Source organism: Apium graveolens, chromosome 11 (assembly GCF_009905375.1).
Source record: "Apium graveolens cultivar Ventura chromosome 11, ASM990537v1, whole genome shotgun sequence".
Classification (NCBI taxonomy): domain Eukaryota; kingdom Viridiplantae; phylum Streptophyta; class Magnoliopsida; order Apiales; family Apiaceae; genus Apium; species Apium graveolens.
The window spans coordinates 29256939-29273529 of NC_133657.1; the positions used below are offsets into that span (position 1 = coordinate 29256939).

Here is a 16591-nt window from a genome sequence, read left to right on the forward strand (position 1 = left end):
GTATAAGGAATGAAGGTGGGTGTACTCTTTTAGAATTTGCATTAGCTCATGAATTAGTGATAATTAATTCTTGTTTCAAAAAGAGGGATGCTCATTTAATTACTTTTAAGAGTAGAGGTTGTAGCACGCGAATAGATTATTTTCTTATGAGAAGACGCAACAAAAATTGCAAAGATTGTAAAGTGATTCTGGATGAGATGTGTGCTACACAACATCGTTTATTGGTAATGGATATTTTTATGAGGAGAAAGATAATAGTAGGTATTCAGGAGACGACGTCGCGTATTTTATGAAAAAATCTGAAGGGTGAAAGAGTATGGATTTTCAAGGAAAGAATTGGTTTAGAACAAAGAAGCTTTGTTGGGGATGATGTAAACCAAATATGGAATCATTTGGCTTCTTTAATTAGGGGTGTGGCTAAAGATATGTTGGGAATCACCTCGGGGAAAATTCAGGATAAAAAAGAGGTTTGGTGGTGGAATGAGGATATGCAAGAGCGAGTAAAAGTTAAACAAGCATGCTTTAAGGAGCTTATATGCTGCAATGAACAAGAGGAATTTGATACAAAGAAAATTCTCTATAAGGACGCAAAACGTCTAGCAAAAAGGGTTGTGGTGGAGGCGAAGGATAAGGCTTATGAAGAAATGTATATAGGTCTATCTACTAATGAGGGAGCAAATGAAATTTATACACCAGCAAAGGCTCGAGAAAGGAGATAACGAGATTTGGGATTTTTCAGATTTATTAAGGATGAAAATGCACGAGTGTTAGTTAAGGATGATGATATTAATTATAGATGGTATCACTATTTCAGACAGTTATTTAACGAGTCTCGTATAAGTGGAGAGGAGATTAAGAGGGAAACAGTTCGTCAATCGCATTGCGATTCTAATATACAACCTATAAATGGTGAAGAAATTGAGTTGGAATTAAGGAAGATGGGTAAAGGTAAAGCCACTGGTCCAGACAAAATACCTACAGAGGTATGGTGGTGTTTAGGTAAGGAGGGTGAGCGGTGGTTGGCTCAACTCTTCAATCTTATTTTTCGGACGGGTAAGATACCACATGAGTGGAAGCTTAGTATGGTTATTCCAATTTACAAGAATAAGGGTGATGCTCAGAATTGTAATAATTTTCGTGGTATTAAACTTTTAAGTCATACTATGAAATTATGGGAGTGGGTGATTGAAATTAGGCTTAGAAGCAGGGTTACGATGTCAGAAAATTAATTTGGTTTCATGCCTGGAAGGTCGACAACGGAGGCTATTCATCTTCTTAGGCGTTTAATGGAGAAATATAGGGAACGTAGGATGGACCTGCACATGTTGTTTATAGATTTGGAAAAAGCTTATGATAGTGTTCCGCGCAGCGTAATTTGGACAAGTTTGGAGTAAAGGTGTGTCCTGAATATATGTGAGGGTAATTCAAGAAATGTATTCTCAAGTATTGACTTGTGTCAGGACACCTGTTGGTGATACTCAATATTTTTCGGTCAAGATAGGACTTCATCAAGGATCATCATTAAGTCCATTTTTATTCGCAAAAATTATATATGTAATCACTAGAAGAATCTAGGATGTTGTACCGTGGTGTATGCTTTTTGCGGATGACATAATTATTATTAATGAGAAAAAATCTGAGATTAATGAGAAGTTAGAACAATGGAGAGTTACATTGGAGACTTCGGGTTTGTGTATCAGTCAGTCATTCAAAAACTGAATACATGTTGTGTAATTTTAGTAACAAACCAGATGAAGAGGGGGTTGATGTTAGAATTGGAGAGCATTTATTAGTTATGAAAGAAAATTTCAAGTATTTGGGATCTATAATTCATAAAGATGGTAAGATAGATGTCGATGTTACTCATCGTATCCAATCTGGATGGTTAAAGTGGAGGGCTGCTTAAGGAGTACTGTGTGATAAAAAGATTCCTTTAAAATTAAAAGGAAGATTTTATTGAATGGCGATTAGACCAGCTTTGTTGTATGGGGCGAAATATTGGGCGGTAACGAAGGCCCAAGAACAACGTCTAGAGGTAGCGGAAATGAGAATGTTGCGTTGGATTTGTGGCCGCACCTTGTTAGATAGATTGCCGATGGGTTTTTCAGAAGATAATTAAGAGTTGCATCTATAATAAAAAAAAAGTAAGGTAAGGTAGACTGCGATGGTTTGAACATGTTTGGAGGAGGCGTATAACGGCTCCAGTGCGGAGAGTTGAAGGTTTAGTGTTGTCGGGTGTGAGAAGGAAAGGAAGACCGAGAAGAACTTGGGATAACCTACTTTCACTAAATTTGCATTGTTTAAACCTTCGGGGGATATGGTATTAGATCGAAGGTTTGGAGGCGTCGAATTAGAGTGGTTGATTAACTTATAGGATAGATTGATCTTGTATTTTGAGGTGTTAGTAGCGTGTCAGTAACATATAATGTCAGTTTATTCATTCTATTAAGATATTTAATTCTATTATTATTGTATTCTAGTTTTCATACATTATTGACACTAATCATTTTTTTGGTAGATAAAATGTCTTGTCTTTTTTGAAAAGCGTGTTATTTGATTTACACATTAAAAGTTCTGCGAGTGTTCTTAACTAAGATTGGGTTGAAGATATCAAAAATGTTTTTATGTGAGTTAAAAGTGACTACAAACAGTCACTATTCAGTATTGTGTATTATATCTTTTTATAGTTATATTCTATATGTTTTGGCAAACGGTTTCTTCATTTTTTAAATGAGTGTAGAACTGCATAATCATACCCTCTCAGAGGATATTTTGGGTAGTATTATTATTTGGCGCAGGAGTGTCCTATAAAATTTCCCTTCATTCGACACAGTTTATAGTTGCGTAGGAAATTAAGGAGCTCCGAAGCCTTCAGATATCAGCCGCCAAATATTACTTGCAATGCAACTTTTCTCAGGTTCAGTATCTCCCCAACTTACACACACAATATATAGAATCAAATGGGTGTGTAAATCAACACCTTCATAGTTGCAGTGTAGCTGTTTGATTAATCGCCCCAAAGATATTTGATTAGTTTCTCCTAATCAATGTGTACTTCTTTCATTTCTTACTATTTTTGTGTTTATGTAACATGTAATGTGCTACTCATATTTGTTTCGACAAGTGATCGTATTCTTTATGTCAGGTTTGAATATGGGGAACCAGTTTCAAGTCATGTCAACAAATTTATACACAAGACAAAGCTTTGGTTTGTTAATACTTAATATTATAAATGTTTGGTTGTTTCTAATTGTTTAAACTGTGATTGTGGTATGTGCCAATCAAGATATTTATGTTTTTTTACGAGTTCTTGTCAATCTCGGAAGGGGAAATCTACATTTAAGTAGTGTTTTGTCGTTCCTCTCTGTTGTTTATGTGCATGTGTGTGAACTCGTGAGTCATGATCATGGGATCGTGGCATGTGAGGGATTAAATTGAAACTAAGGGTGACAATGTTTGACATAACGAGAATCCGACTTGATTATAAGTACGTGACTTGACAATTAGATATTTTTTTCATGCTAACTTTCTACACTTTTTTTAATTTTCATGATTTCGTTATGTCTCTACTTGTGTCTCATTTACGATGTTCTTATTGCTTCATGCTTGAACTTCCAAATAGAGTTTTTTGACCACGTGCCTCTTGCACAAATGTAAACAGGAGCAAAGCCAAGGTTTTCTTTTTATGATTTTCAAAGTTGAAGACCGTTACTGTTGTTTGCATTCCACTATTAGTATAAATTCGTAACGTTCTTTGCAATGTGTCTACTAATAATAGCTATTGAAACATGAATTATTGATATAAAAAGGTGTGCCGGAGACACGAGCACTGGAAGCACATTCATCAAGGATGAAGGTGTTAAGGGAGATAGAAAGAACAGACGTGCTCCATTGTTCAACAAAACTATTTGCCACTCTTGGGGAACAAGAAGATAGTAGACCTTTTGTAAAAATGTGCGGGATTATGTCTGCTAGAGATGCTGTTTTGGCAGCAGAAGCAGGTGCCGATTATATTGGAATGATTTTGTGGCCTAATTCCAAACGTTCAATTTCAGTTAATGTTGCAAGGGATATTTCAAAAGCTGCAAGAGATAATGGGGCAAATCCTGTTGGTGTCTTTGTTGATGATGATGCTGACACAATATTAAGGGTTTCAGATGCAGCAGAACTTGAGTTTGTGCAGGTAAGAGCAACTCCAAAAGAGTCCTAGTATATTCCTTGGTTATAATATTTAAATAATAGCTCTTGGTGATTTAGAACATAATGCATGTTAACCTGCAACAATATTCCTTATATTTGCATCCTAGTATTCTAATATTATTATATTCAAACTCTAACTATGTACTTTAACTCTTTAAGAGTTTAAGTGCAAAAAGGGAGACAAATGAACATTTTATTAACAAAAGTAAGATAAGGATTGCCTTTTGATTCTCCATAATAAGGCATGTAAGGAAGATCGTAACTTTCTAAAGAACCACTATAACATTGTTGGAGCACTAAATTGTACAACGTTCCTTAAATTTTAGCTTAAGATCCCATATAGCTAATCCAATGAAGTTGCTCCAAGAAACCTATTAACTTGATGCATTTTTTTTTATCTGGTAATTGGTTCAAGTTTGCAGCTTCATGGAGATGTTTCAAGGGCTGCATTCCCATTGTTAGTCAAGGAAATTCGGATAGTCTATGTCCTACATGCTGATGAAGACGGGAACCTTTTAAACCAAATATGTGATGAACAATGTTCTTTAGTTGATTGGATACTTGTGGATAGTGCAAAAGGTGGCAGGTAAGAGTCTTTTTACAGGTCAACAGTTCATGAGCATTATACAATGTGTTTGGATGTTCATCCACTATGTATTGGCAACATTTATATTCCAAGTTTTTTAATCTGCGTGAACTGGAATCATCTGCTACTTAAAATGCATCTGCGTGAATCACTTAGAGACCATTTCAGTGCTTTACAAATATTTATTCAAGTCAAACTGGTGAAGTCTACCTTTTCGATTTGCTTCCTCCATTCCAAATCTGTGAACCATAACAATAAGTTGACTAAGAATTTAATTTCTGCTATTTGTTTCAAAGTTAAGAAGTTTCCGTTACCTTTTTCACTTGCATGACCCAGACCAAAGTTCATATTTAATATCTTTAGTAAGATGATTCCGTATCGAACAGTAAACAATTATCTAACAACAGTTCCATTGTGCATATGCATGCAGTGGTAAAGGGTTCAATTGGTCTCAATTTAAGCTACCTTCAATAAAGAGTAAATATGGATGGCTCTTGGCTGGAGGTATTCACCCAGAGAATGTATGTAAAGCTCTTATCACTCTAAAGCCGGATGGAGTCGATGTGAGCAGTGGCATTTGTGCTTCAGATGGCTTACGGAAAGACAAGTCAAGAATATCTTCCTTCATCGATGCAGTGAATTCTGTGAGTTATAAGAGTTTGGGGAACTAACTCTCAATTTATTTAACCTTACTTGAGTTTTAAAGATTAGAATTTGAAGCTTGATGTAGATTCATCTTGTACACTTCATTTTTAAACTCTTTGAGTTCATGGCGGAATGAATAAATGATCACCTCATTATTAACGACTGAAGTAAATTAGTTTGTTAGTGATTTTGTTATCGTCTTAATTGATTCATTAAAATGTCAATTATGTAAATCTTACGTGTTGAACAAAATGCAAGTGCTCGTAAATCAACCGTGGAATATGCTTCTAGAGTTCTAGTATTATATAATTGAAGTGCAAATTGCGCCGAATGGCAATGAATCGGATCCATCGGGGAAAGGGAAAAAGGACATTTGAGTAGGAGAATGGTAATAAACTCATAAGACTTGTGATCTGCATACTGCAGATCTAAATCTTGTTTTCTTATGATAACTTGGCAGACTTTGGTCAGTCTTGCCTACAAAATTTTGGTAATATAAAAGCTGTAAGAAAGATATCGAGTTTCTTTCTAAATTGTAGTGTAATACATCTCCTTCATCGATTGGGGATCATGTTAGAAATTTGTTTGATTTGTTTCCAATTAGGTAAAATAAAACCTTGAAATTAGACAAATATTTGTACTGCTCCGTATAATTCTAAAAATCCCCGATTTTATCGATTTATCCTGGAATGTACATGACCGATTCGATTTTTGAAATCCGATTAATCACTATATATTCGTTTTGAGCGGTATATTAAAATAAATTATTTGATATAATATAGAATTTCAATTAAAATTAAATAACTATTAAATATGTAATATGATAAATAAATATTAGTTTATAAATTAGTAATAAAATAAGGGTTTTGAATTGAAAATAACTAAAATATTAAAATGCATTCAAAATTTTCCTCGATTAATCCATCCTATCAATCCTCGATTTTCCTGTTAATTCTAAATCGATATTTTTACCGATCTCCCTATTACCGAATTTTATAACATTGCTCGGTGATAAAAGTAAAAGTGAGGCATGAACTTTGCATTTTTATTTATTTGATTATTGAAATAGGATACGATTGTCTAAATTAACTTTTTTGTTGTTTATATAGTGGGATGAATCGTAAAATGCATAAAAAGAGAATAGGTTTGTCTAAATTAACTTTTTATTGGAAATGAAAAAAAAATATACATTAGTTTTAATCAACAATAAAACAATATAAACGGATAACTCAAGATTTGTTCGTGTTCAATTATTGTTCCATCATACTTGTTTTTTCACCCAAAAATATCAAAACCAGATAAAAATTAAGAAATTTACCAAAAATATCATTTTTTATGAAAATATTTATAAAAAAACGGACGCGGGTTGCATATGTGGTTGAAAGGTTACATATTGCATACGAGGAATCTGTATTTTGATAAATATTTTCTATAATTTGAATATTTATACAAAAATCTCTAAAAATTATTGTTTTCAAATAAAGGGGGTCGGTCTACAACAAATGTTTGTTGTAGACCGGTTCACAACAAACACAATTGTAACCTTTGGATGGGGAAATAGAAGGTTGAGATTACAGCGGACCGATGAAATTTTTCGCGGTCCATAGAAATTACTAATATATCCCTAGCCACGGGACGCGGAAAATTTCCGCGGTTGGTGTCGTTTTTTTTGCCTAATCCCTAGCAAACACAGACTCTTAACAATATACAGACTCTTAACAATATACAAACACAAACACAGCCGCACATCACATAGGAGCCGCAGAAGATTCCAGCAGAAGCTGCAGAAGCATCAAGCAAAAACCCAGCAATCCAAAAGCTTAAATCATTCACCTTTTTCGTCATTAAGGTATATATTCGATTCTTTTTTGTTATTTACAGTTTTATTAATATAAATTTATGTATTTTTCTTGTTCTATATCTGATTTTGTTTATGTAATTCAAATTTTTAGGGTTAATTTATGTATGAATCTTTGTAATGAATTAACATATGAATCGTACTATGATTAAATTCGAATTTTTAGAATTTCTAGGGTTCATAATTTGGTATTTATTTAATTCAATTTTTAGGATAAATTAGTGTTAATTTAGAATTAATTTAGTGTATTAAATTCGAATTTTTAATTTTAATTCGAATTTACAATTTCCATTCGAAATTTTAATAATCGATTTATTATTTTAATTCGAATTTACAATTTTAATTCGAATTTTTAATATCCTTGTGGAATTAAAATTAGTGTTAATTTAGAATTAATTTATAGTATTAAATTCGAATTTTTATTTTTAATTCGAATATTAGTGTTAATTCGAATATTTTGGAATAAATTTAGGATATTTTGGAATAAATTTGGAATAAATTTAGGATAAATTCGTGACAATTTATGAATAAATTTAGAATTATTCGTGATATTTTAGTGCTAAATAGTAAAATCCATTTTTTAGGATAATATTTAGGATAATGCGAATTATTAACCCTTATTTTATTTATAAATCGAATTTTAGTGTTACAATACAATTTTAGTGATAATTCGAATATGTAAGATTAATTTTAGGATTATTCGTGATAATTTTAGTGCTAAATAGTAAATTCGAAATTTTAGGATAATTTGTAGGATGAATCGAATTATTAACCCACCCTTAATTTTTTTATACTTCGAATTTTAATTTAATTTATATATAATTCAAATTTGTAATGATAAATTTAGTGTTAAATTCGAGTTATGTTAGTGTAAAAGTATGGATGCAATTAACATATAATTTTGTTGCAAATAATGGGTAGTTATTTCGAATGTATTGTGAACTTGGTGTTTATATATGTGGTGATTGTTTTTATTGTGTACGTTGTGGTGTTTTTATTGTGGTGATTGATGAATTTTGTTGGCAATATTTTCAGGTATGGATAATTTTGATGATTTCGGGAATATGTTGTCGGGTCCTAACGCGCATAATATTATTTGGGATAATTGGTATCACGTCAGTGAGGATGTTTGGGATGGTACAGGGAGAGATGAGTTGCAGAGCTATTCGGGGAACAAGTCATTGCACTTGTGGAAGTTAAGGAGACCACAGCGGGAATTGCTACACATGCTTGGGTTTGGGATTTTTGCAGACCCTGTTGTTGTCTTGGCTACTGACACTCGGTTGATATCTGCTTTGGTGGAGCGTTGGAGACCTGAGACCAACACTTTCTTCACGAGGCAGGGGGAGATGACTGTTACATTGGAGGATGTAGGGTTTATTTTAGGGGTGTCAGTTCAGGGGGATGCGCTGACTTGTGGGGTGATAGAGAACAAGGCGACCTATTTTACTAATAATTGGTTTGAGCCTTTGACCGAGGAGGAGGTGAAAGAGGCTTTGTATCGGAATAACATCAAGCTGGGGTGGTTGTTTGAGAGATATGGTGCACAGAAGCCTGAGAAGAACAATATGAGGGCCACAGTTGTACATACCAAAGCGTATCTGCTATTCATTATGGGTTGTATCCTCTTCCCCAGCATCAACCGCTCTTTTGTTCATGTTCGGTATATGCACCCATTGATTAATATGCGGGAGATTCCTTATTATGCTTGGGGTGCAGCTGTGTTAGCTCATATATACCGGGGTTTGGAGATTGCTGCAAGGAAGGGCAGCAAGAGCATTGCTTGTTGTGTCTGGGTGTTACAGGTTTGGTCTTACGAGAGATTTCCTCGTATTGGCGTGCCTTTACGATTCAGTGAGAGATTTATAAATGCAATTGTTGAAGTCCGTCTTGAATTCCGGAAAAGCCGAATAATAATGAGCTAATTTCTCCGGGAATTTTGACTAATGTGCCAAGAACACAATAAATGAGTAGTATTCGGGAGTACAACCGCAATAGCGCTTGCCATGGTTTGATCTTGATCCGTGATTATAGTCAATGGAGGATTATTCCCCATACCTTCAAGCCAAGTACGAAGAATCCACTCAAAAGTCGACGCGTGTTCATCCCGCATCAATGCAAACCCGAAAATTACCGATTGATAATGATGATTGACTCCGGTAAATGGGACAAATGACATTGCATACCTATTTGTCCGATAAGTGGTATCAAAAGCCATAACATCGCCAAAATTTTGGTAAGCCATTATACATCTCGGATCAATCCATACTAGACACTTCAAGCGATTCTCTTCATCGACTTCGGTCCTAATAAAATATTTAGAACCACTTTCTTCATTCAACCTATGCAACAAGTCCAACCCCGCTTGGGCGTCACTAATCTCAAACCTTTTTTTCCTCTCTTCTCTTAACACATTCCTAACATGTTGAACATTGAAACCAACTTTGTCATTACCTCCATGAATGTTACCAATCACATTCATCACTTGACAATTACGAACCCCCGAACCATAAAGCGTTTTAATCAAACTACGGGTCGCGGTGTTGACATGTCTTTCTCGTTGTACCAAATTCATCTTACTAAGGGAAACAAGACCGTGGTTGTGTACCAATTCAAGGCTAGTTACCTCCCAGTGACGTTTTTTCTTTTGATAATTGACATACATCCTCACCTTGCACTCGCTTTTAGGAAGAACCTCTCTACGCCATTTATTTTGACTACTCTCGGCGACGACACTTTTTCCATAAAGCCTACAAACATATAAACGACCATATATCTCGTTGTCTTTATTACGATGGCTAGCTTGAATTTTAATAGCAAATCCATTTCGTAAAGCATAAGCCCTAAAAAAATGATCGGCCTCATCCACACTTTGAAAAATTTGATTCAATATGGAACTCCCCCCATCAACATTTTCATACAAATTTGCATCCTCTACATTATCATCTTCATCCTCACGCTCAACATTATCACTATCATTTTCAACCTCATTTCCATCACTTTCATCTTCAACATCAACCAAATCGTCATCTAAATTAATAAATTCCTCATTCTATCTACAAAATCATCATCTTCAACATATACAAGGGTTTTAGGTTCTTCACTACTATTTAAACTATCAAGATGTAAATTACAATCAATAGCCTCTTTTTTTTCATTTTGACGTTTATGACGAAACATACGAGCAAATAATTTATCCGCCATGAAAATGTGAAATTTAAGACAAGAAATATACCTTGAATTGACAAAACAACTTGAATTTCTTGATGAAAATGTCCCAAAATCGCCTAAAATATAAACTTGGAGAGTAGATTTTTTTTTGAAATTTTGATGTTTTTGTGTGGTGAAATGAGGATCTGCTGGGATGTTGGGGATAAGGGAGCAGTTGGGGATTAGGGAGCAGTACCAACCGCGGAAATTTTCCGCGGTCCGTCAGGACGGACCGCTGAAAATTTTCGCGGTCCCCCCAATGATCCAGCCCTCCAATCCCAGATCAACGGCTGCAAAAGTGTTTGTTAAATTCAGGTCTACAACAAACCGTCCCCTCAAATAAAAACTAAAGTTTTCGTAATTCCAATCTACTAATTTTTTTTAAAAAAAATATAAACACAAGCCCACAAGAGGAAACATATTACTAGTAATCATCAATCATCACTTAAAATGAGACCGTAATAAATACGAGTAAGAAATAGAGGATGAATAATTGAGGGGTGCAACAGTGCAAGTGCCTCGAAGTTCGTGACCGTTGCATTTTCCAATTTTAAAAATAAGCAAGTAAACTTGCACAAAACCAAACACAAAGTGTATTGTCATCACTACATTGTCCCTCTCCTACTGCTCTTCAACATTTGTCCGTTTCTCAACTTTTCTTACCCAACATCCACCCCCAAAATCCTTGCCCTAATTTCAACAACACATAAACACACTCCTCTATATCTATACTTTCAACATTCCCTTAAGTTCTGTAATAAAACCCAACCCCTTTTCAAGATTCTGTAATAAAACCCCCCTTTTCAAGATTCTCTAAAACCCCTTTTGTAAAACCTCTTTTTTTATCAAATGGGTTGTGCTCAATCCAAGATTGACAATGAAGAATCAGTCTCAAGATGTAAAGAAAGGAGAAACTTTATGAAAGATGCTGTCACTGCTCGAAATGCATTTGCTTCTGGCCATTCTGGTTATGCAATTGCCTTGAAAAATACTGGTGCTGCTTTGAGTGATTATGCTCAAGGTGAGGCTCAGCAACAAGACCCTTTAGTTCAATTAGGTGGGAATGATCCTCCTTCCATTGTTTCCAAACCCCCTCCTCCTCCTATGATGGATCAGGATCATGGCCTTCCTCCTCCTCCTCCGCCTCTTCCTAGCTTTTCACCTGCTACGCCTTTGCAACGGTCTGTACAATGCCCGTGTTTTCAAAGGAGGTTAGGAAGATGGAGAGTGTGGAGAATGTGGAGGAGAATGAGGGGGAGGAGAGTGGGGGGTTGGAGTTGAGGAAGAGGAGGAATGGGGGTTTAAGGAAGGAGGAGAGTTCGCCTAGGACTCCGGTGGCGGTGGCTCCACCGCCTCCGGATGCCAAAGGAATGGCTTGGGATTACTTTTTTAATGTTGAGAATATGCATGGACAAATGGAGGATGTTAGGGAAGAGGATGAGGAGGAAGAAGATGAGTTTGATGAGAGGTATGGTGAGCATGGGATTGGGAATCGTAATGATGATAAGAATCGAGAAAGTGATATGGTGGGTGGGAAGTTTAGTGAGATGAGTGAGCCTAAAACACCCGAGAATGCAGTGAAAATGGAAGGGTTTACAACTGAGGAGGAGGAGACACCGGTGATGGTAGGGTTGAAGGAAAAACAATTTATGCATTCTAACACTGCTCCTCCAGATATGAGGAGAATGCCGGGGAATTATAGTAAGGTGGAGGTAGTCATTCTGGTGTGAATTTGTTGAAGATATTGGGTGACATTGATGATCATTTCTTGAAGGCATCGGAGTGTGCACAAGAGGTGTCGAAGATGCTCGAGGCAACTAGATTGCACTATCACTCTAATTTTGCTGATAATCGAGGTGACTGCCTTTTTGTATTAATAAAATTGTGTCTTAGCTTTAAGTATTATATGCCCATATTGATTGACTTCCTGAGATGGTTGGCCTGGCCTGAATGTTTGGAAATATGTATAGCTTGTAGTTGTAGAACAGATTGTGATAGATCATGTTAATGTACTTAGGCACTTACGCATCGGGTAGCATAAATTTGGTAAATTGTTATCGCATGCACGTCTCATCATTTCTTGGATTTTTATGAAAAATTCGTATTCAGAAGTTTTGTTAAAGATAGTTCAAAGGAATCGAGGAATATAAAGGTTTGGAGTGCTAAGAATATCAGTTGTACAGATAACAAGTACTTAAAGCACTTGTTAAGTGTCTTACTTTTTTGATAATAGAATTTAGACTCGGTAGTCGGTACTAAATCACAAAGTCTAGTACCCCCTTCCAATTTGCACAACACTTTAGGTACTTGAGGTTTGCTAGACCCACATGTTAGTGTGTGGTTAAACCTTTCTTCCGTGGAAAGAAACGCTTGATATAAACTAATAGTTTTTATTATATACCTCTAAAATATTATTTGTAATGTTGTCAGTCTTTCACCAATCTGCAAAATTAGATTTTTGTTTCTTGCTAGGTAGAGTACGGTTTTCATGAAAGTGGTTACTTTGTCTTTATTGTAGGCGCGCCCATGTATACAAACACGGTCATCTCCATGTATTTATGTGATTGGTTATGCGCTTAACCTATTGAAAATGCAGTCACTGTTGCATACTTACTCCCTCGAGCAGAGTTAATATCCAAAGCATTTTCTAGCCCCTTTCAATTGGTTCCATCACTGCAAGAACGGCATATCAATGAGAATGATATTCCGCACAGCTACATGCCACTCAGTCAGATGATAAATCCCCATTTATCTAAAAATTAGTAATAGTTATTGGTCTGGCCAAAAGGACGTGTAAGACAATGTTGTAATATGAGGGCAGTAGCTACATTGTAATGGTCAAACTTTTTTTATTGTAAATATTTGCCAAGAGCAAGTTCTCACAAACTGAACTCTGTACAATGCAGGACACATTGACCATGCAGCAAGGGTAATGCGTGTTATTACTTGGAACACAATCATTTAGAGGCATACCAAATGGTGCAGGCGGGAAAGATAATTATGATGCCGAGGAATATGAAACACATGCCACTGTTTTGGATAAATTGTTGGCATGGAGAAGAAGCTTTATGAGGAAGTGAGGTATGTCGGAGCATTTAAATTAGTTAATTTTATGTTATAGTTCTGCTGGCCGCAATCTATTAATTTTTTCTTAGCTGCATTCTGATCCTCTGAATTAATATCCACGTATGTATGCATAAGTATGGCTGATTGCTGAAAGACACTATGAAATGGCTCTAGAACCTACATCCGACTCGTTACATATAGATCAACATAAATTCAGGCTAATATTTTTTAATCTTATTCCATTCTTTTCTTTCTGTCAAGGCTGGTGAGCTTATGAAGCTTGAGTACCAGAGAAAGGGTTGGCCAGCTGAACAAGCTGAAAAAACGTGGTGCTAGCTCCGAATCATTGGAAAGACAAAGGCTGCTGTAAGTCATTTACAACAAGATACATAGTTGATATGCCAGAGTTTGGATTCAACAGTTTCAGAAGTAAACCATATACGCGACGATCAGCTATACCCAAAACTGTGTTCTTGTTGAAGAGTAAGTTATATTTCCAAGGAGAGTATTTAAAGTTAAACTTTATTACTAATATTCCGGTGCATATTCATTATATTGTATTACAGTGCGGTTTGTTCTTAGACGATCTCATTATTCCAGTATTCTTCTAGGTCTGTTTCATAAGCCAATTTACACAGCTAATTTGTCAAATTAAATCCTGTGAACTGCCATGTTTTTGTGTTGCTTCAATAAGCGTTTGGTCTTGATATTTTAGTATACTTGACATTATGAACACATTTAGTTTTTGTGGCGGCTGTTTCGAGTCAATATCTAGTAACCCCTACAGTAACGCATTTGACAGAAGATCTGTGTCACGTAGCGTCTTAGGGAACATCCAAAGTGCATGACCAATTAGAGCTTTTAAGCTATTTACTCTGTCCATGATTGAACTCATATAAAAGGAACTGTTTTGCTGCTTATGCCCAAAGTCTCCATTTTGTAACTGTTAATTTTAAAGTTGTTTATTTGCAACCTATAAATACAAATGCCATCTTCTTGTGTACTAGTGAGGAAGAAATATAGACTAGTTGCTGGCTACAGCTTATGTATTATGCTGGTATCTAGATTCTCCATATCTTTACAGTTTTTTTTGAGGAGTTCTTGTCGAGATCATGACACATTGACATAAGAAGGCTGTCTCTAAATGTTAATTTAAATTCAGGACTACCAAGATGTGGGATTCCATGAACTTGCATCACCAAAGCAGTTGAAAATTGTTGAAGATTTGAAATCCCTAGATCTTGCTGGAAATCCCAGGAAACTGGTGGGATACCAGAGAAACTAGCAGACATCACCATGAGCGTACTATCCAGCTTTGGAATGTAGTTCAGGAATGGCATTTGCAATTCGACAAGCTCGTGACTAATCAGAAACAATACATTCAAGCCTTAATAGCTGGTTGAAATTAAATCTCATTCCCATTGAGAGCAATTTAAAGGAAAAAGTTTCGTCACCACCAAGAACTCAAAATCTCCAATCCAACCCCTCCTCTTTCGTGCATGACCTTTTGGAGAAACTTCCGGATGAGATTGCCAAAACTGCAATTACCTCATTTTCTGCAGTGATAAAAGCCATTATTGTTCATCAAGAAGAGGAAATGAAACTGAAGGAGAAATGTGAAGAGACAAGAAAGAATACTTACGCAAGAGCCAGGCATTTGAGGATTGGTACCAGAAGTACATGCAACGCAGAACCCCGCTGATGACTTTGATCCTGATAGAGGCGTAGACACTGATCCTAAGGATCCCATCGTCGAAAGACAATTCCAAGTGGAGAGCTTGAAGAAGAGGTTGGATGAGGAAGTGGAAGCTCACCAAAAGCACTGTGTTCAGGTGAGGGACAAGTCACTGGGGAGTCTCAAAATCAGGTTACCTGAGCTTTTCCGAGCAATGTCAGACTATACTTATTCGTGCATGCAAGGTTATGAAAACCTAAGGTCGATGATTGGTCAATCAACAAGGCCAAATGGAAGCTCCCAGTGACAATCTTTTAGCTCATAGCCGTTATCTCAAATCTTCTAGGTTTTTCATCATGAAAATCCTTTCCCCTGCTTCCTTAGTGTATGAATTATTTTATTTCATCTTGGTGTAAATTATCTGTACTTGCTTTGTAGCTGGTAATCAGAAACTTGATTTTCATTCAACTTATTATTCTACCCCCAAAAACTTGATCACCAGTACGACCAAATTAGATTATCATGAGCAGACCATAGAAAGGACTATAGCTTCGAGGTTCTTTTCCTTGTAAACTTAACATAGTAATGAAGAATCATATTTATATAGCAAATAATATCAGCTCATAGTAAATAAAAATGATGATTTTTTTTTACCTGGTTAGATTATGTTACAAACTGTGCTACTCAAACGGGAAAAAGCGTAAAAACTAAAGCCCACACAAATTACGTTCTAAATCCAATAATATTTCATTCTACAAAAAAAATGCGCAGGCATTTAAAAAATTGAATTTTTCATCTATTCAAAATAAAAATAAAACCCTGCCGAAAAATATTAAAATCAGCGAACTAGGCCATTTACATATTTGTATATGTTTTAGTGTTCGCTAACCACAATAACGAAACTTACTTTTTTATTAGAGAGAGAGAGGGGGGAGAGAGAGTAAAAGTAAATAATAGGAGTAGGCACTAACAAACAAGCCCCAAAATGAAATGCTGAGTTGTGAGTAAAACAAAACCCACCAAAAACCCTAATTAACAAATCTCCCCCAATTGAGAGAGAGAGCGAGATGGCATTCAGATCGAAGGAGATGATGAAGAAACTGATTAAAAAGATAGGCGGAGAGAAGAAATTAGCACCTGGTGTTAAAATCTCTTCAAAAATCCATCCCAGATAGTAGAGTTGTTATGGGTAGGGCCCACCGAGGTCTCTTCGCCGGACGTCATTCAGTACGGCAACAATGTTAGCGAGAAAGGTGGAAAACACGTTAGTACCCTCCTCCCTCTCTCTCTCTCTCTCTCAAGGCTGAAACTAGTAGTATCTCTTTTTTTAATTTGTTGAATGTATTAGGTG

At 35.8% G+C, this 16591-nt stretch overlaps 2 protein-coding genes and 1 pseudogene across 3 annotated transcripts; 2 read left to right on the top strand and 1 right to left on the bottom strand.

The window, feature by feature from the left end:
- The first annotated feature begins 2720 nt into the window (after positions 1–2720).
- Positions 2721–5590, top strand: LOC141695209 (N-(5'-phosphoribosyl)anthranilate isomerase 1, chloroplastic-like). Of its 2 annotated transcripts, XM_074499461.1 has the most exons (5): positions 2722–2917; positions 3146–3208; positions 3810–4183; positions 4623–4786; positions 5217–5590. In XM_074499461.1, exons 1-5 carry the CDS (start codon positions 2902–2904, stop codon positions 5455–5457), a joined length of 858 nt encoding a protein of 285 aa, XP_074355562.1. In that variant the 5' UTR covers positions 2722–2901; the 3' UTR covers positions 5458–5590. The 2 variants fall into 2 exon arrangements, with proteins under 2 accessions (XP_074355563.1, XP_074355562.1); XM_074499462.1 differs by lacking the exon at positions 3146–3208 and having other exon boundaries at positions 2721–2917.
- A 3620-nt stretch (positions 5591–9210) lies between these two features.
- LOC141695426 (protein FAR1-RELATED SEQUENCE 5-like) lies at positions 9211–10493 on the bottom strand. The gene is made up of 2 exons (XM_074499673.1): positions 10424–10493; positions 9211–10319 (listed from the first exon to the last, which is right to left on the bottom strand). The coding sequence occupies exons 1-2, from the start codon at positions 10491–10493 to the stop codon at positions 9211–9213; spliced, it is 1179 nt and encodes a 392-aa protein (XP_074355774.1).
- A 600-nt stretch (positions 10494–11093) lies between these two features.
- On the top strand, positions 11094–15585 carry LOC141696829 (protein ALTERED PHOSPHATE STARVATION RESPONSE 1-like; annotated as a pseudogene).
- The last annotated feature ends 1006 nt before the right edge of the window (positions 15586–16591 follow it).